At 40.9% G+C, this 21251-nt stretch overlaps 1 protein-coding gene across 1 annotated transcript in view; it reads left to right on the top strand.

Moving 5' to 3' along the window:
- Positions 1 to 21251, top strand: part of PCSK5 (proprotein convertase subtilisin/kexin type 5) — a 325127-nt gene that overhangs the window by 277608 nt on the left and 26268 nt on the right. Inside the window, exons 25-27 of the mRNA XM_064176708.1 lie at positions 14495 to 14537; positions 15923 to 16065; positions 17293 to 17493. Of these exons, the coding sequence (XP_064032778.1) occupies positions 14495 to 14537; positions 15923 to 16065; positions 17293 to 17493 (387 nt within the window). The remainder of the gene's footprint in view (positions 1 to 14494; positions 14538 to 15922; positions 16066 to 17292; positions 17494 to 21251) is intronic.

Raw genomic sequence — 21251 nt, 5'->3', positions numbered from 1 at the left:
GGTGGAAGAGACCTCCAAGATCATCCACTCCAACCTAGCACCCAGCCCTAACCAATCAACTAGACCATGGCACTAAGTGCCTCATCCAGGCTTTTCTTGAAGACCCCCAGGGACGGTGCCTCCACCACCTCCCTGGGCAGCCCATTCCAATGGGAAATCACTCTCTCTATGAAGAACTTCTTCCTAATATCCAGCCTATACCTACCCTGGCACAACTTGAGACTGTGTCCCCTTGTTCTGTTGCTGGTTGCCTGGGAGAAGAGGCCACCCCCCACCTGGCTACAATGCCCCTTCAGGTAGTTGTAGACAGTAATAAGATCATCCCTGAGCCTCCTCTTCTCCAGGCTAAACAGACCCAGCTCCCTCAACCTCTCCTCATAGGATTTGTGCTCCAGGCCCCTCACCAGCTTTGTTGCCCTTCTCTGGACATGTTCCAGCACCTCAACATCTTTCTTGAATTGAGAGGCCCAGAACTGGACACAGTACTCAAGGAGTGGCCTGACTAGTGCTGAGTACAGGGCAAGAATAACCTCCCTTGTCCTACTGGCCACACTGTTCCTGATGCAGGCCAGGATGCCATTGGCTCTCTTGGCCACCTGGGCACACTGCTGGCTCATCTTCAGCTTACTATCTATCAGTACCCCCAGGTCCCTTTCCTCCTGGCTGCTCTCCAGCCACTTTGTCCCCAGCCTATAGCGCTGCTTGGGGTTGTTGTGGCCAAAGTGCAGAACCCTGCACTTGGCCTTGTTAAATCTCATCCCATTGGCCTCTGCCCACCCATCCAGCCTGTCCAGGTCCCTCTGCAGGGCTCTCCTACCTTCCAACAGATCAACACCTGCTCCTAGCTTGGTGTCATCTGCAAACTTACTGATGCTGGACTCAATCCCCTCGTCCAGATCATCAATGAAGATATTGAACAGGACTGGGCCCAGCAGTGGTTGTGGAGTTTCCCTCTCTGGAGATGTCCAAAACCCGCCTGGATGCATTCCTGTGTCATCTGCTCTAGATGATCCTGCTCTGGCAGGGGGGTTGGACTAGATGATGCTTCAAGGTCCCTTCCAACCCCTAACATTCTGTGATTATGAATATGCAATCTGTGCAAAAGGACTGTCCAGAAATGTTTGGAACTGTTCTTCTCTGATTTGCAATATTAACATTTCAACATAAGACAGAACATTACTTTGGAGGATGTTGCCTTTTCTACAGTATAGGTAAAAGGGAATTTTGTTGCACAGTGAAGATACAGGATGTATGCATAAAAGAAAAGACTCTGTCTTTGAAATTGTTCTTCCTCAGTGAAAGAAAATAAGTTTCTGAGTAAAATCCAAATTGGTGACAAGGCATTGGAAAAATTTATGATTTGACATTGAACCACAAGATCTACAAACAGAAAATACTCCAGTTTCTAGTTTAGAGCTTTCTGTAGACATATGAACACAGGTGAAAAATACTGAATCAGAACAAAAGTTCATTTACCTCAGTAGCCATTAACCAAACAACAGATGTTCTCCTAAAACTACAAACAAAGCATGTATTGCTACTTCTTGAACAGTTTGTACTTCAGAGGTTTCATGAATCAATACAGTAAAGAAATGTTAGCTGCTGAATCATTCTGCTGGAATTACTAAAGAACAAATATATTAAAACAAATATAATCTAAAACATCTGGAGACCTGGCCCTCTTTTCAGAGAATTTTGCTGGCTCCCTGGGGCCCAGATCAGGGATGTCACCAGGAAACTGATGAGGTTAGTACTGCCTATGCAGCCCAGCAATGTTTTGATAAGACCAAGGTCAATTAAAATAGATTTCAGGATCCTAGGAGGAATGCTGAAGGATTCAGGGGCACAGGTAGTCTTTTCCTCAATCCTCCAAGTCATGGGGAGACACACTTGAAGAAACAGAGGACATCAAGACTTGTCTCCAAGACTTGTGCCTCTGCCAGAGGCACAAGTGTTATAATCACCCATAAGCACTGGATTCTGCATCTAGCATGCAGTAATGCTGGACACAAGTATAAGTTAGGATATAAAGGGCTGGAAAGCAGCCCTGCAGAAAGAGATCTAGTGCTGGTTGATAGTAAGCTCAGTATGAATTGGCAGTATGACCTGGCAACCAAGCTTCATCCTGGACTTCATCAAACACAACTTAAAGAGCTGGTCAAAAGAGACGATTATACAAACACAGTGCATTTAGTGTTGTGCAACTTCAGCTTGGACCATGCAGTTCTGGGCCCCAAAATTTAAGAAGGATGCAAAGATCTTTAAATATGTCCTGAGGAGGTCAACAAAGATGGTGACAGTGCTGGAAGACCTGTCCAGTTAGGAGTAGCTGAGTACTGTGGGTTGTCTAGGTTTCAGAAAAGGAGACTGAGCATCAACCTCATTGCACTCTATAGTTTCCTGGGGAAGGGATGTGGACAGGGAGATAGTGATCTCTTCTCCCTAGAGTTCAGTGATGGGGCACATAGCAATAGTTCAAAGCTAAGCCAAAGCAGAGTAGACATTAAGAACCACTTCTTTATTGTGATAGGGTGGTCAAATACTGGATCAAGTTTCCTAGAGAGGTGATCAATGACCCATGCCTGTTAGTGTTTAAAAGGCCTTTGAACAACGCCCTTAATAATATGCTTTGACTGTCAGTAATCTAGAGTTTGTCAGGCAATCCTATTTTATTCTATTCTATTCTACTCTACTCTATTCTATTCCATTCCATTCTACTCTATTCTATTCCATTCCATTCCACTCTGTTCTATTCAACAACCCTACTTCAACATGTATTTGTTTCAATTTTTGTGTTTTGTATCAGCCTAAAGTCCACCAATCCTGATATTTCAAGAAAGGAATTATATTACAGAACAACTTGCTGATTTTAGCAGTAAAAATCTTAGATCCTCCCCATATGGAGAAGATGTTTCCCATATGAGTCCTGCCCTGCATAAATATGCTTTGCTAATGGGAAGACCAGTAGAATCCAGTTATTCAGGTCAGTGGTAAAACCTGCACTGTTGTCTATGGCATAAACTTAGGACCACTGCTACCACATTCGGGAGCTTCATATGTGCTGTAGATCTCACAACACCACTGATCAACTATGTCTGGTGAGACTCTAAAGTGTGGTGATGGTTTGGGTGTCACCTGCCCCTCCACACTTAGGAAGTCACGCAGACTAGACTCAGAGGCTCTGGAAATTGAATGAAGCTTTATATTTACAGCTTAGCACAAGATACAAGCTGATATTTACAATGTATACAATAATATACAGAAAAATACAAGTTAAAAGATAACAGAGAAACACAACAGGCCTCCCAGAAACCTGAGTCCTCAGGAGGGCTCTCAACCGCCCTTCCACCTTTCTCCTGCCCCTCTCCCTTACCCCAGATCTTGCCCTACGCCCAAGGAAGGTTGAAGGGTCAGACATGGGGGTTAGGAAGCAGATGGATTAATCACAGAGCCAGCAGGTTAGGTTAGAGAGAGATGCAGCCCAAAGCCCAGAGAGAGCGACTGTCTTATCTATATTTACATTTTTATACGTCTCAGCAAGCCTATGAGTGAAGTAGACATCACCATTGTTTTCTTCTCACAGGCTGTAATCTAGTTCTTCTCACCAAAACATTCTAGCTAGCTTCATACTAGCACAGGTGTTCTGACCTAATACTGGTTAAAATCCTTTTTTTTTTTTTTTTATTTTCTATTCCTTGAAGTTTCCTGATCTCAACACTTTCCCTCAGAAAATCTCTCCCAAAATTATTGCACTTATCAAAATAAATGTATTCATGTCTTCATCAATATTTCACCTTATCATACAAACCAGGCAATGCATATTGTAATGCCAAACTTTGGTTTCATTTCATCTTATTTGCACTTACTTCCTGCTTCTAACTACAAAATATAAAAATCCTTATTTTAAGAGAAAAATATTTCTCATTCCCTTTTTTATCAAGGAAATGCAATAACAGCAAATTACATTATTCTTCTTCTAGAATAAGGTAGTTGAGATTAGCACCCTGAAATTTTTTTTTTAGTTTAATTTGCTCAGTACATATTCTGATTTTGTCTCATTTATACTCTAATTAAAGGTGGGTTTAATTTAAAACAAACAAACAAAAAAGAATAAAATGAGGTCATTTTAGTAAAAGCCTGATTAAGTCTGCTCAACACTTTTTGTTCTTTTATGCATTAGAAACAGACATATTTTTAATTCATTAAATATCTTGTCTCAACCAAATTTATAGTTTTTGGCCAAAGCAAATACTGGTGCTGTTTTTCCCCACTATAAATTTAACAGACAATGGAATCCAAGTTTTCTTTCTTCTCTTCACTCTCCATTTCCTGGCAATGTGACCCGTCAAAATAAATTAAAATGTTAGAAATTAGAAGAAAAAAGATAAATCTGATTTACTGATAAAACATTAAAAAAAAAAAAAGAGAGAGAGAGAGAGAAAGGAAAAAATAAAAACAAGAAAAAAGAAGAAAAAAATGGGAAAAAGTTAAAAAAAAGAGAGAGAGAGTTGGGGGGCGGGGGGGGCAGAACTCGGGGGGAGGAGGGAAGAAAACAAATGAAACAACAAACCAAAAAAGACACAGCCAAACAAATACATTCTTACACAACCTGGAAGATCCAAACCAGAGTCCTTGGCTCCACAACAGAAACCTTTGTTCTACAGGCTCACTTTTCAGATGGGTCCATGCTAGTCAAAACTCTTATTATGTTTGTGTTGTACATTTGAGTCATTTTAATTGAGATGCCATAAAAACTAAAGAAAAAAATGTAGTTAAGGTAGTTAATATATATAATTAATCTTGTTGATGATACACTACAATTTATAGTACTTCTTCTTTTTTTTTTTTTTTTTAGATTATTGTAAATTATTGTTCAGGGGAATGTAAAAGGCAAATAAAATCTGGCAGTAACTGTTGAAATAATCCTGCAGGCTGGCCTTTAAAGGAAAACTGAAATGTAATATAAAATCCTTTTCAGTCATTACGTTTAATTAAACTTGGAAAGAATGGTAAACCAGATAGTAAGTCCCAGACACTGAATAGCCTCAGATTCTCCTGAGGTTGAGTACATTCAGCACATTATAGCATCTGAGCCGATAAACAGTTCAAGAAGCTTAGTTTTTGTTTAAAGTTCATAAACAAAACAGGAAGCTAAAAGTTACAGTCTAAACACAGAGTCTCTCAGTTTTATTGTATAAAGTCGAGCACTGAAAGATCTGAGTCCAATTAGATGGGGTACTTTGAGTAACTGCTACTCAAAAGAACAGTGGGCTAGCCATGTAAAGTTTCCAGAATCAGGATTTGTCTAAACACCATGAAAATTCATGCACAGTGAAACAGTGGAAAGGATTATGAAAATGCTCTAGAGCTCATTTTTCATATGCATGAACTTATGTAGTAAATATTTCATTAAGCCTGCACTGTAATACCAAAAAAAAAAAAAGGGCATCAAACCCAACTCAAACCAAACCAAAAAAATCCCCAAACCACTTACAGGGCTCCTCAGTGTCTTCGAACAAAAATACACTCACAACACACCAGTGCTATGCTTGTAACACTAGTGCCCATACTTCCCTCTCACGGTGGAAAAAAATCATTTAAAGTCAGAGAGTTCAAAGAGAACACATCAATGTCTGGCCTTTGGCCAGTATTTAATCTTTGCATGTACCTCTCCTCTACTAAAACATTGCTGCATTCAAAATGCATTGTACTTGAGAAGGGTGGGGGTGGAGGAGGGAACAGGAGTATCAGTTTATTACAGACAGAGAAAGAAAGCAAATGACTTTTTCTATGAACTCTGGATGATCTTTACTTATCTAAGAAAATTGCAATAAAACCAGAAAGTCACAGAGCATTTTCTTTTATCTGGTGCCTTATGATTCGTGACCCTGTACTCGGCCCTGGTGAGGCCACAGCTTCAGTACTGAGTTCAGTTCTGTGCACCTCAGTATTTGAAAGACATTGAGGTCCTGAAGTGTGTCGAGGCTGGTAAGGGATTTGGAAGGTATGTCATACTGAGGTTCTGTAGTCTGAAGAAGAGAAAGCTAAGGGGAGACGTAAGTGCCCTCTACAACTGCCTGAAAGGAGGTTACAAGGTTGTGGTTTCTTTTCCCATGTAACTAGGGACAGGATGAGAGGAAATGGGCCTAAGTTTTGCCAACATAAGTTTAGATTGAATATTAGAAAAAAAAATTACTGAAAGGGAGGTGAGGCATTGTAACAGGCTGTCCAAAGGAAGTGGTGGAGTTGCCATCCCTGGAGGTGGTCAAGAAGCATGTAGATGTGATGCTTCAGCATCTGATTTAGTAATCATGTAGTCAGGCTACAACTGGACTTGAAGATCTTAAAGATCTTTTCCAACCTTAATTCTGTGATTTATACAATTTAAATTTGTTTGAATCTTGTTTCCAGTGCTATCATGATCACATTTGTTTCTTTCTTTAACATGGATTGTTATAGACTAAAAATAGTGGAAATCAATGCAAATGCAAACAGTAAAATATAGAGAAAATATCAACAGTTTTCATGGCAGGAAGCCTTTTGGTCATATGAAGACACAGTGAGAGAGTTGGCATTGTTCAGCCTGGGGAACAGAAGGCTATGAGGACACCACAGTGGTCTTCCAGGACCTAAAGGAGGCCTATGTGAAAGATTGTCAGGGACTGTTCACAAGGGCACATAGCAGTAGGACAAGGGGCATTGATTCTAAACAAAAGAAGGGTAGACTGGATATTAGGAAGAAGTTCTTTCCTATGAAGGTGGCGAGACACTACAATTAGTTACCATGGTAGACCAGGGTACAAGGCTGGAGACATTCAATGCCAGGCTTGGTGGGCTCTGAGCAACCTGGTCTAGTTGGGGATGTCCCTACTTAGTGCAGGGTGTTTGCACTAGATGGTCTTTAAATTTCCCTTCTAACCCAATGCATTCTATGACAGGAAACCCACCTTGTGCCACAGAAATCTTGATACTTTACGGCCAGATGAGGGCCTCATTGAGTACAGGGTATTTTTTTACTGCTGATCCAAGAACAGATCACTGCAGATTTTGAAGGAGCCACTGTTGAAAAATGGCACATGTACATAGCTGTATAATTTCTTATACTTAGTTCATTCTCAAAATCAATTTCCAAGATTTTGGAAACACAGTGTGCATTAAATAACAAATCCACTTGTGGTGGTTTGGATGTACTCTGCCCCCCCAACACTTTTAGAAATACCCAGCTAGACTCAGTCAAGCTCTGGGAATATAAATGAAGCTATTTATTTACAGCTAGCACAATATACAAGCAGCTATTTACAGTATATACAGTTATATACAGAAATATACAAGGTAAAAACAATACAGAAACACAACTCCCCTCCCAGAAACCTGAGTCCCCAGGAGGGGCTCTCAACCACCCCTGCCCCTCTCAACCTTACCCCAGTCCTAAGGAAGAATAGAGGTTCAGCCAAGAGGTTAAGGGGCAAAGTTAGTGGCAGATGAGGTTAGAGAGATGCAGCTCAGCCAGAGCCCAGCCCGAAAGTGAAGAGAAAAATGGTGAGAGTGTTAACTAATGTTTACATTATTCTTCAGCGAGACTCTGAGGGAAGGAGACATCACCATTGTTTTCCTTTCACAGCCTATCATCTAGTTTTTCTCACCAAAACATTCTACCCTGCTTCAAACTAGCACACCACTATTGCACATTTCATTTCCTCTCTGACTGCTATCAGTTGGTTGCCCTTTCTTCGTTCCTTTCTAAACTATACTCATTATTCTTCAGCTTTTTAAATTCAGAAACTGTGACTAAGTATAGAAGGTGGCAAAGCTTCTGCTTCATAAGCATATCTTTAAAAGAAAAAAATAGTATCTCAGTAGTGTCTGATAAACAGCACAATCTAGTAGACAAATTGGTAAATGAATGTTGGCCACACTAGCCTAATAACTACATCTTTTCATTTTGCAAAGTTGTGAATAAATTCTCCCTCCAGATTTCAAAATCTTAGGCTAAATGAAAGATTTAAGGCATTTCCAAGTGAAATACAGCACATCAGCTATTCTTATGAAATCTGTGGCCTTCTAACAAGATATTTACTATTACCACTTCTATCTAAAATCTGTTACAGAATGCAAGTGCTGGTTTTGATACATTTCCTTGCCCTCTCCACAATGTATACTCCAATGACCAATATAAACAAACTGTTTATATTCATTCCTAGACACTTTCTATTAGGTCCTAAACCAACTCAAAATACATGGTATTTACTTAATAGTCACTTTGTTTTTATAATCTCTTTCCAGAAGACAAGAAGACATTGCATCTTTGCAACAACAGCTGGGGTCTGTCTAAAACTCAGCTATACAGGTAGTCACTCATAAAAGTAAAACAGAGAGAAGTTAGAAAAGGACAACGTTATCAAGGAAAAGAATCCCTTCTCCTTAAAAGTCAGAAAGTACACAGAGAGATAGAATAACAGAATTGTAGACTGGTGTGATGGTTTGGGCATTAATCCGCCCCCCCACACACTTTTGAATTTGCCCCAGCTAACTCAGATGGCCTCTGGGAATATAAATGAAGCTATTTATTTTACAGCAGCAAACATAACAGCAGCTATTTACAGTATATACAGTTATATACAGAAATATACAAAGGATAAACAGTACAGAAGCACAACTCCCCTCCCAGAAACCTGAGTCCCCAGGAGGGGCTCTCAAACCACCCCAACACCTCCCCCGGCCCTCTCAACCTTACCCCAGTTCTCAGGAAGAAGAGAGGTGCAGCCAAGAGGCTAGGGAGCAAGGTTAGTGGGAGCAAGGTTAATGAGATGTGTCTAGGTCTGAAGGCAAAGGCAGAATGAAAAGACAAAATGGAGAATGTTTTACTTCTTCTTCCCAGAGTTCTCAGTGTGACTGTGAGCAAAGAAACACAACCATGTTTACTTTTTTCACTGCCCGTTATCTAGTTCTTTTACCAAAACATTCTAGCTTGCTTCAAACTAGCACAACTGGTTTGGGTAGGAAGTGACCTCTAAAGACCATCTAGTCCAACCCTCATGATAGTTACTAAACCCACAAGCAACACCAACAAATTCAAGTGTCTCGTTGATGCATATTCTCTTCTTTCCATCAACCAAACAAGAACTACAAGTGCCAATACCCTAATAATTCAAATATGCAAAAGAAGTAAAAATACAGTTAATTATCACCATGTCAGCCTCTCTCCTAACAATGTTCAATAAACACTCTAAGATTGAAAAAAAAAAAAAAAACCACAAAAAACCAACAACAAAAAAAAAAAAACAAACCAAAACACAAATAAATCAGAGTAAAAAAAAAAAACAAAAACAAACCTCTGGAAGTGTCCTTATTCAGAAACAGTATTAATACCTCATAAGTTATTCAAAAAGAAGCCCTGGACAAACTATATAAAGGGACGTTGAGATGCTTGAGCGTGTCCAGAGAAGGGCGACGAGGCTGGTGAGAGACCTTGAGCACAGCCCTATGAGGAGAGGCTGAGGGAGCTGGGATTGTTTAGCCTGGAGAAGAGGAGGCTCAGGGGTGACCTTATTGCTGTCTACAACTACCTGAGGGGTGGTTGTGGCCAGGAGGAGGTTGCTCTCTTCTCTCAGGTGGCCAGCACCAGAATGAAAGGACACAGTCTCAGGCTGTGCCAGGGGAGATTTAGGCTCGAAGTGAGGAGAAAGTTCTTCACTGAGAGAGTCATTGGACACTGGAATGGGCTGCCCGGGGAGGTGGTGGAGTCGTCGTCCCTGGGGCAGTTCAAGGCAAGGTTGGACATGGCACTTGGTGCCATGGTCTAGCCTTGAGCTCTGTGGTAAAGGGTTGGACTTGATGATCTGTGAGGTCTCTTCCAACCCTGGTGATACTGTGATACTGTGATACTGTGATACTGTGATATAACTTTTTTTTTTTTTTTTAGAAGTAAAGGAGTATTTCCCACCTTAAAATAAAATCTAAAGCAAAGAACACTAGATCAGGTGACTGCTGTTTCTGATTGTGCTCCAAACGTGAAAAGAACATTTTCACAGATCTGCAACATTTCTGGTTAAAACTTTACACCTCATAAATAAATTGCTAGAACTACATGCAAAACCAAGTGAATACTGCCTAATAAGCTTGCATGTGTAAACTGTGATTTATTACAGACGCAGTTCAGAAAGACTCAAGTGAAAATTTCCTCTTAATATCAAAAATAATTTATAGGCATTTCGTCGTAGAACAGTTTATAAATACTTTTGCCCAGGTTGTTCTTTTTGCTTCTATTCTACTCCCTTTGGAATGTTTGAGTAAGTCAACAGAAACAGAAAACTAGTAGAAGATAAAGGAAGGTTATAGAAAACATTCATTTCATATAAGCCATATTTATCATTGTAACAATTTTAAGAGCTTGTATAACACTTTTTTTCTGTTCATTCAATAATTCTTTTGAATGCAGAAATTAATCTTTCATTGAGAAAGTTTACCTCAAACCCTTTCCTTCCTTTCCATCCCCCAAAAGGCATTTATCTAGCTCAGGATTTATAAAGTTAGAATGATTACTTACATGTTTTTTGGAAGAATTTCCTTTTAGAGGCACCAAGTGCTTTTTTATACTTATTTCTGCAATGAAGGAAGAAAGCAGATTAAAACAGAGATTTCAATAACTCTGAGTCTCATTTTAAGAGAGACTGCCTGGCAGAAAGGGACCTGGGGGTTGTAACAGGCAGATGAAAATGATCCAGCAGTGTGCCTAGGCAGCCAGGAAAGCCAATGGCTTCCTGGCTTGTATTAAAAATGCTGTGTCAAGTAGGAGTAGAGAGGTGATTGTACCCCTGTGCTTGGCTTTGGCAAGTATTGTGTTCAGTTCTGGGCACCACAATACAGGAGAGATGTGGAGGTGATGGAGCTGATCCAGAGAAGGGCAACAAAGCTGGTGAAGGGCCTAGAGAACAAATCTTATGAGGAGCGACTGAGGGAGCTGAGGCTGATTAGTTTGAAAAAGAGGAGGCTGAGGGGAGACCTCATTACTGTCTACAACTACTACTTGAAAGGACATTGTGGAGAGGCTGGTGATAGTCTCTTCTCACAGGTAACTGGAGACAGAACAAGGGGGAATGGCCTCTAGCTGAGATTTGGTAGGTTTAGATTGGACATTAGGAAAAAGCTTTTTCACAGAACGAGTGGTCAGGCACTGGAATGGGCTGCCCAGGGAGGTGGTTGAGTCACCAACCCTGGATGTGTTTAAGGGTTGTTTGGATGAGGTGCTTAGGGATATGGTTTAAGGTGAATCTTGTAGAGTAGAGTTATAGGTTGGACTCAGTGATCCTGAGGGTCTTTTCCAACCTGGATGTTTCTGTGATTCCATGACTCTGTGATTTTGCCCTACCTGAGCTCTCAGGGAGGTTCTGCTTTGCAGAACAGCACCTCGTAGTGACTCAAAAGACACAAGTCACTGTGAAAACACAGGCCAGGACCTGACTGTGGATGAGTTTATGTCCTGAAAATATAGAATCATAGACTCATATAACCATTAGGGATGGAAAAGACCTCTAAGATCATCATGTCAAAATATCAACTCAACATTATCAACAAGTTTGCTGATGACACCAAACTGGGTGGAATGGCTGCCATTCAGTAAGACTTAGGCTGGAGAGCTGGCTAAGGAGAAATGGAATGAGGTTCAACAAGGGCAAGTGTAGAGCCTTGCACTTGGGAAAGAACAATCACATGGACCAGCATAGGTAGAAGCTGAGGCATAGGAAGTTTTGTCGAAACATGAGGAAGAATTTTTTCACAGTGAGGGTGCTGGGACACTGGAACAGGCTGCCCAGGGAGGTTGTGGAGTCTCCCTCTCCGGAGATATTCAAGATCTGCGTGGATGTGTTGCTGTGTGATCTGATATAGGTAATCCTGCTCTGACAGGGGGGGTTGGACTAGATGATCTCTTGAGGTCCCTTCCAGCCACTGATGTTCTGTGATTCTGTGATTATCATTACCAAATGTGACCAGAAGTCTACACCTCTTTTGAAAAGTTCTAGGGGTGGTGACTCCACCACACCCCTGGGCAGCTTGTTCCAGTGCCTGACCATTCTTTCATAAGGAAGCTTTTCCTAATATTCTATCTAAATCTTTCCTCATGCAACTTAAGGCCACTCCATCTTGTCCTGTCAGTTGATACTAGGGACAAAGACCAACAATCACCTCACTAAAATCTCCTTTCACAAAGTTGTGAAGAGTGATGCGCTCTCCCCTAAGCTCCCTGTTCTTCAGACTAAACAGTACTATTTTCTTCAGACACTCCTCAGAAGACCTGTTCTTCAGAACCTTCACCAGCTGTTTCCCTTCTCTGGACACACATATGCACCTCTATGTCCTTCTTGTCATGAGGGGCCTGAACATACCATTAGAGGCGTGGCCCACCAGTGCTGAGTACAGAGGCACAGTCACAGTCCAAGCTCTGCTGGCCACACTATTCCTGATCCAGGACAGGATGCTGTTGGTCTTCTTGACAATCCAAGCACATTTCTGGCTCATGTTCAATTTGCTCTCCACCAGCGCCCCCAGAATTTTTTCTTGTGGGACACTTCTGAGCCACTCTTCTCCAAGCCCATAGCATTACTTGGGGTTGTTATGATACAAGTGCAGGACCTGGCCTCGTTAAATCACATATAAATAATGTCAGCCCATTGTCCCAGCCTGTCCAGATCCCTCTGCAGAGCTTCCTACACTCCATCAGTTTAACACCCCTGCTTAATGTAAGGTTATCTGCAAACTTGCTAAGGGTGTACTCAATCCCTTCATCCAGATCGTTGATAAAGGTATAAAACAAAATTAGCCTCCAATTTAAGCCCTGAGCAACACCACCTGTCAAGGGGCTACCAACTGCATTTATCTCCAGAACAAATCTCTAGGCTTGGACATTCAGTCGGTTTTTAAACCAGAGTACAGCTTCAGTAATGCATGAGCCTCCACCTTCTCTAGCAGAAAGCTGTGGAAGGTGGTGTTACTGTAGTGAACTATAGTCCAGGTAGATAACATCCACAGCCTTTATCTCATTTACTAAGCAGGTCATCTGGTATGAAAGGAGATCAGGTTCATTAAGCAGGACTTCACAGAATCACAGGATGTTAGGGGTTGGAAGGGACCTCCATAGATCATTGAGTCCAATCCCCTCATGACTTGCCTTTCATGAACCCATGCTGGCTGAGTCTGACCTCTTTGTTGTCCTCCAAGTACCATATGAGTGTGCTCAGGATGAACAGTTTTATGATCTGTCCTTGTGCCAAGATCAGGCTAGTAAACCTGTAGTTCCCTGGATTCCCCTTCCGGCCCTTCTTGTGAATGTATGTCTGACACAAAAGCACCACAAAACAGACAGCATCAACCACCTGAAAACTGTGGCTTTATTGCAATGAATCTGTTCTTCTGACACAACAGAAGTACAGGTTCAGGTGTCAGCTGGGAAAAGACTGCTTGCATAACTAATTAAACTGTTTGGAGAGATGAGCCAAAATGTGCACATGCTTACTCAGAAGAGGAAGATCTCCCCACTTGTACTCAGAGTATATACATATACACTCACCAAGGAGAGGAGAGGGTGCCTTAGATGAGGTCCTGTTCTAAGGGGAGAAGATTTGACTGCCAGGATGCTTCTGTGCAGAGAGAACCCAGACTCCATTTATACCCTGCAAGCTGTTGTGCTATGGTCAATTTCTTGATTGGTCGGAGGGCTAAGTTCTCCAAGCAACAAAAGGAATTCTGAACCTGGAGGTGTCTAATGTCTGAGGGCTCAAACTGATCTTTATCAGCTCCTAGCAAGCCTCATCCCCCTGTGTGGAGTCTGTCAGGACCTCATGTCTGTTGAGGGGGCAGTCCTACCTGCCACAGTGTTACTCTGGCAAGCCTTCAGTCACCTGGAACTTTCCCTGTTAACCAGGACTGATCATGGATGACGGAGAGCAGTTTGGTAAGCTCCTTCACCAGCTCCTTCAGCACTCTCAGTGGATCCCATCTGGCCCCATAGACTTCTGAGTTATCCAGATGGTGTAGCAGATCTCTGCTTCCTCCCTTATTATGAGGGGGTTCCTTCTCTCTGCCCACCTCTTTCTGCTCATGGGTCTTGGATACTCTGTGGAAAACTGGTCTGACTATTAAAGACTGACTGACTGACTGCCTTAGCTGTCTCCTCATCCTTAGTGGCAATGTCCCCAAGCACAACCAGTGAAGAGCGGAGATTCTCCTTGGCTTTCTTTTTGTTGTTAAGGTATTTGTGAAAACCTTTTTCATTATATCTCACAACAGTGGCCAAAAAGGTTTCCAGCCTTTCTGATATTCTCTCTCCAGGGCCTGTTGTGATTGCAGTACTCTTCTTGAGCTGCTGACAGAGATTTAGAACTGCTGTTCTAGTTACAGTTGTAGCAATTATAACGTAAGAAATATTAACAAAAACATGGTGTAGGTTCTCATTTTAACTCTGAATACTATTTACGTAACTTCACGTTCTTTATTTCAGATGACCCAAGAATCTGTATGACATGCATTCAGAACTACTATATGTAAGTCTGGTTGTATAGCTCTTCAGACCTGTGCTTTTTGTGAAGTAAAAATTTATGCTTTGCTATATAAACATACGCTGCGCAAGTTACTCCATTCCTTTTCAGTACTGCCTATTTCTGAACAGTAACTTTAAAAATGCTCAGGGAAGACTGGAATAATAGCCAACTGGTCACTATCGAGGCCTTTTAAAACTTAGGGACTCAAGTGAAATTTTTAAGTGAGAAGAAGAACAAGGAACAGAAAGGGTCTGAAAGCTAAACAGCGCCTCCAAATTTGGAGCTACTGTGCTCTTAGTAGATTGTGTCCAGTTCTGGTATTTGCAGTTCAGTAAGTACACTTAAAAATGTAAGAAGATTAAGCAAAGAGGGAAAAGAATACATAGATTAATTGAAAGTGTAAGGAAAACTGGTCCTTCACTAGAGGTTAACGATCACAATGGAGATGGAGGAGCGCTGTCAAACTTTCATCCTAAATTCCCAGACGTAAATTTCCCTGTCTTTTCCCCCATTGTCTAAAGTTCTTGGAATTTAAACACTTCCCACTCCATCTACTATATGTTTTCCCTTTACAGGTACTCCGCCCCTGCACCGTGCATTTTATGTTCGTTTAAATGACGTTCTTCACTTCTCTGGGTGGAGAAGTTAATATTCAACTGTGTTTATATTAAGCCTACAATCTGTCCTAGAAGTTCAAAAGTTGAGGCTGTGCTAAATTTCTGCTATCTAGGGAGGACATCCTGCTGGTTTACAGCAAGATCTCTGGCTGAGGAATTAGCAGAAGCTCTTTGTGATTTACATATAACAGAGATAAGGCTAAACAGTTGGGATTCTTAGTCTGGCCTTTTTGTTATCTCAAGTTCCTTTAGCAGCATCTCCATTTGTAAAGACACCTTCCACCTCAGTCTTATCAAAAGTTTAACTTATACTGAGGGGAAAGAGGAATTTTACTGCTATTAAAAAAAAAAAAGTTAAGAGAACTCTATAAAAATTACTATGACAAAAGCAAATGTTGCTGAAAAGGCTGTTTAAGCATTAGTAATGGCGTTGGATTACAATTTTATACAAGTAATCAGTTCTTTACAAACACAATATGGTATTTTCTAATTAAGTGTATAGTTGGTTTTGTGTCTACATTTAAACAAAAGAAAGAAAATCAAATTAGTAATACTTAAGAAACCTGGGATTAGAAAATGTGACTGGTTAGCATTTGCCAGCTAAGTACATAACCACAAATACATTTTGAATCCTTGGTAGAGAAATAATTTTTGCTCACATAAGGCTGAAAACAGAGGTTTACCATATCCAGAAACATGCAGAAAATAAGCTTATAAACTTAACAACTTCAAAACAACTTCAAAATAATCATCTGCTGCTTTATCTTACAGGTACAACCAGCAATGCTACAAGTACTGCCCAGAAAACACCTACGGAGATGAAAGTTCTCTGCAGTGTAGAGATTGTCCTAGCAACTGTGATAGCTGTGACAAGGACAAGTGTTACTTGTGTAAGGAAGGATTTTATCTCTCAGGTAAGTAAAGGACCAAGTACAGCACATATACAACAGTATTTTAGACTTCCTCTTTAGACAGAGAGCCTGGACACACATCTCAAATTCCTATGTCTTTTCAATGGCAGATAATGGAGCCTGATGTGAGTTAGCATTGTACAGAACTGGATCCTTTGCACTAACCTAAAGTGATTATGTTAGCCAACGGTGCTATTTGGTTGCTTACATCTGACTACACAGTCTGCCCCTCTCCTACATATATATTTTTTTTTTTTTAAATGCATTTGGACACTTTTGCACAAACATGAAAAATACTGTATTTGATTCAGACTTTGTGGAGAAGGGAGTATTAGGTCACAGGAAGACACAGAAATGTTTCCCAATTATTTGCAAGTCTAGTTTTACTGTGAGTTTCAGGTCCACATAAAGTAATGAGCCTTAAACACTCTGGAGCAAGCTCACTTAAAACTACTAAATTCCACACCAGATTCACACAAGACTAGGAATTTCTTAGCTGTACTATGGAGCCATAAATAAGATAGGTCTGTTTGAGACCTAGTGCCAAATATGAATCACAGGAAATCCTGAGGTTACAGCTTTCTGGTGTGTTGCCTGCTGAAAGCACCCAGGAGTAGAGAACAGAAGTATTACACTAATGGAAAATAGTATGGTCACAGCCCAAAGTGATCTGATGGTCTACTTAGTTTTTTTCCCCCAATGGGGAGAAGCTCAAAACACTATCAGTGTAATAAATTTAAGAGGCATTGCTGCAGTATGACAACCCTTAACTGAATCAATTTACCTGAACTTAGCTTTACATTCACCAGAAACTAGAGATTCATTCAGTCCTCAAAATTTGCATATATCTATCAATCTTAGGGAATTCTGAACTAGTACAATAATTGGGACTCAACTGGAAAATTTTTGTCCAGATTTGAAGTTTTGCAAGATTTGTATGTGTCCAGACTTTAGGATACGGAAGCAAAGCTACCTAGATACAAATTTAAATCAAGATCGATTTAAAGACTGCAAAGGTTACACAAGCAACTGAGCTGAATTTAAGTTTTGCACTAAAAATTAGAGTTTGTATAGCTACAAAGAGTTTCATGTGTTCTCGTACACTGACTTCTTTTCTTTCACCATTTGTTGCTGGATTCAAAGTGATGCTACATGTGAGATAGGTACCTCCATGCCAGGACTGGCAAGAGTCAGTAGATAACACGATGCTGGGATTTGTTTCTACTGCAGGTGATGTATGTGTGACTGAATGTGAGGATGGATTCTTTACTGATGACATCTCTAGAGAATGCGAGCCTTGCCACCAGAGCTGTGCAACGTGTGTTGGGTACAGCTACAAAAATTGTACTGCATGCAAAAATAGTTTCCATCTCTCTCATGGGCAGTGTCTGAACCCAAGAAATTCTCTACCCAGTGGAAAGTTCTGGAATGGTAAGTTACAATGGCTCATTTACCTTTTCTGTTTCTCTGAAGATTACTAAAAGGTTTAGAAGGAGAATGTCACTTACTTGCAGCTTCAGTGAAACAGCAATTCTGTCAAACTCACTGTCATTTGAAAAATATACTGACCAAAAGCACTGGTTTCATAGACTGAAATTCATCTTTCTGCAAATAGTGTTTACATTTTAATACAGCGCAGGTGTACTTTATCTGGGAATTCTCTTGCCTGGACAGACAAAACATTACAAAATAGAAAATAAAACCATTAAACATACAAAAAAAAGTTAAAAGATAGATAATTAAGACAAGGGGAGTTCCTTATCTAAGTGATGGAAGCCCTACAGGCTATCTTTTAGCTTAGCTTTGTGCTTAGTGATTCCCTTCACAAAAATGAAGATAAATTGTGGGGGAGAGGGAGTGGGGAGAAATCAAAGATGCGTCTTTGTGTGTCATGTGTGTTTAAAAGAAAACTTTCTACACCCAGTATGGAAATGCACCACAATTGAAGGGACAGCACAGGATGTAGAGCTACATTATGGAGTTCTTGTCCTACCTTGATCATTTCCACAACCTTCACAATATAATTAGTTCTTTTCCAGTGCCCTCACCTATAGCATGGAAAAAAATTTCTCTGTTCCAAAAAAATTAAACAAAGGATTTGGAATGAAAATACTTTTAAACTTTATGTCTGCTGAATGAAAGCATTCCTATTGATTTTTACAAATTATATTCCTTTATAGGCATCTTCAAATTCATCCCCATATTGTCACAATTTTCTTGTTAAGAAAGCATTACAGGAAAAGTGTGTGTAGAAGAGTATTTGTCATTCCTATTATGTCAGTTATATCAAGTGCAATTGAACAGGTTATGTCACGAAATGAGGCAGTGCTAATGGTGAATTTATCACACAGCACACAAAATTCATTTGCTATGAATAGTCATTCTTTCTAAGTGAAACCTGTACAGCATGTGGAATGGCAATAGTTAGGATTGCAAGTGGCACTTTTTTATTATACATATATATAGTATGCCATTCACTCCAACAACAGCTTTGTAAATGAAAAGTCAGTGACAAACAATCCTTTCACTCCCATTATACTTGTAAAGCATCATTTGGAATAATATGTTCAGTTTGGACACTGTTTAAGGAAAGAACTGGACCAATTACAAAGAAAGCAGTGAGGATTATTGTGATGGTTTGGTGTTATCACTTTAGAAATCACCCAGACTAGACTCAGCTGGCTCTAGAAATTGAATAAAGCTTATATTTACAGCTTAGCACAATATACATGCAGATATTTACACTATATACAATCATATACAGAAATACACAAGGTAAAAGGTAATACAGAAACATAATAGCCCTCCCAGAAACCTGAGTCCCCAGGAGGGGCTCCCAACTGCCCTCCCACCCTCTCCCACCCCCCTCTACCTTACCCCAGATGTTGGCTTGTGCCCAAGGAAGAATGGAGGGTCGGCCAGGGGGGTTAGGAAGCAGGTGGATTAATCAGGTTAGGCTAGAGAGTGAAGAATGCAGCCCACAGCCCGGACAGAGAGTGACTACTAGTGGTGTTCCCCAAGGATCAGTGCTGGGCCCAGTCCTGTTCAACATCTTTATTCATGACCTGGACAAGGGGATTGAGTCCAGCATCAGTAAATTTGCAGATGACACCAAGCTAGGAGCAGGAGTTGATCTGTTGGAAGGTAGGAGAGCCCTGCAGAGGGACCTGGACAGGCTGTAGGGGTGGGCAGAGGCCAATGGGATGAGACTTAACAAGGCCAAGTGAAGGGTTCTGCACTTTGGCCACAACAACTCCAAGCAGCACTACAGGCTGGGGACAGAGCAGCTGAAGAGAAGCCAGGAAGAAAGGGACTTGGGGGTACTGGTGGATAGTAGCTGAAGATGAGCCAGCAGTGTGCCCAGGTAGCCAAGAGAGCCAATGGCATCCTGGCCTGTATCAGGAACAGTGTGGCCAGTAGGACAAGGGAGGTTATTTTTGCCCTATACTCAGCACTGGTCAGGCCACACCTTGAGTCCTGTGTCCAGTTCTGGGCCCCTCAATTTAAGAGAGATGTTGAAGTGCTGGAACATGTCCAGAGAAGGGCAACAAGGCTGGTGAAAGGTCTGGAACACAGGAGAGGCTGAGGGAGCTGGGGTTGTTTAGCCTGGAGAAGAGGAGGCTCAGGGGTGACCTCATTGCTGTCTACAACTGCGCAAAGGGAGGTTGTAGCCAGGTGGGGGTTGGTCTCTTCTCCCATGCAACCAGCAACAGAACAAGGGGACACAGTCTCAAATTGTGCCGAGGGAAGTACAGGCTGGATGTTAGGAGGAAGTTGTTGCCAGAGAGAGTGATTGGCATTGGAATGGGCTGCCCAGGGAGGTGGTGGAGTCACCGTCCCTGGGGGTGTTCAAGAAAAGACTGGATGAGGCACTTAATGCCATGGTGTAGTTGACTGGATAGGGCTGGTTGATAGGTTGGACTGGATGATCTTGGAGGTGTCTTCCGATCTCGCTGATTCTATGATTCCTTATCTATATTTACACTAGTTCTTATACATCTCAGCAAGCCTATGAGTGAAGTAGACATCACCCTTGTTTCCCTTTCTCAGCCTGTAATCTAGTTCTTCTCACCGAAACATTCTAGCTAGCTTCAAACTAGCACAATTATCAAAAATCTAGTGAAAAAATATTCACTATTAAAGGTTCAGATAAATGAAGGGCTTGGAACTAAATTAAGAATCTAAGAATAACACCATCATGAAAAAAAAATTAAATAGATTTGGTCTCTCTAAGGTGATAAATAGGACTTAAAATTCAGAAAAGGAGTTTTAAATATGGCATTGGAAAGAGGGGGACTAATAACAGAATGGCATCAGAGAAGAGAGGACTTATAACACAGTAACAAAGAAATAGTAGAATCTTTGAGGAAGTGTGGGGATTTCCATGACTAGAGGTTTTAAGAGCAGATGAAAGGAATATGACAGGGATGTTTACTGTGTGGAGCAAAAGACTAGACTAACTAATGTCCCCTTCAACACTTATTTTGTTGAATCAAAACCAAATTTTCTTCTGGTTCCTATGTCTTTATTTGACTCGAAGACATCAAAGAATGAATATCTTTAGGTCTATGTGACTGTGCATTAAAAAACAGAAATTAAAATACAGATACAAATATTGTCAGAAAAAAATCTTGACCAGTTCTACTCACTGTCTGTCAATGGAGAAATGCTGTAGCAAAAAGAATAGTATCTCTTCACTTCAGAAACAGATCAGAAACCTAAAAAAAAAGAAGACATACGAATAGAAAGTTTCTCTCATCCATGTATTTCCCTGTCTTTCATCCAAGTGAGTAGGCTTTTTTCCCAATTTGAGACTATCTACATCAATGCCATAGAAAGATAACATGCAGTTTGGTCTGTCTGTTATTTATCTGTTCCTCGTGTTGTCAAATGAGGAACCTTCATCTCTCTCTTGCATACTGGTTGTCTTTTCTTTAAGGTGTTATACATCTTGCTTAAGAGCATTTCATACTTTGAGATATATCTCTCTCAGAGCTCTACTGGCCTGAACATTAATGACTGCTCCAAAGTCACAGAGTTCCTGATGCAGCTGGTGAAGGGAGCCCAGAGAATCTGGATGAAAATTCTTCACCTTCTCTTGGACAGACTTGCTGGAATTACTTCAGTGTGGCAACAGCTGTGCCACGTAACTGTTAAGAAAGTGATAACAAATTTGTTGATATCTCAAG

Source organism: Pogoniulus pusillus, chromosome Z (genome assembly GCF_015220805.1).
Source record: "Pogoniulus pusillus isolate bPogPus1 chromosome Z, bPogPus1.pri, whole genome shotgun sequence".
NCBI lineage: Eukaryota > Metazoa > Chordata > Aves > Piciformes > Lybiidae > Pogoniulus > Pogoniulus pusillus.
The sequence above is the reverse complement of the archived record's forward strand: the minus strand, read 5'-3'. Positions and strand labels throughout refer to the sequence as shown.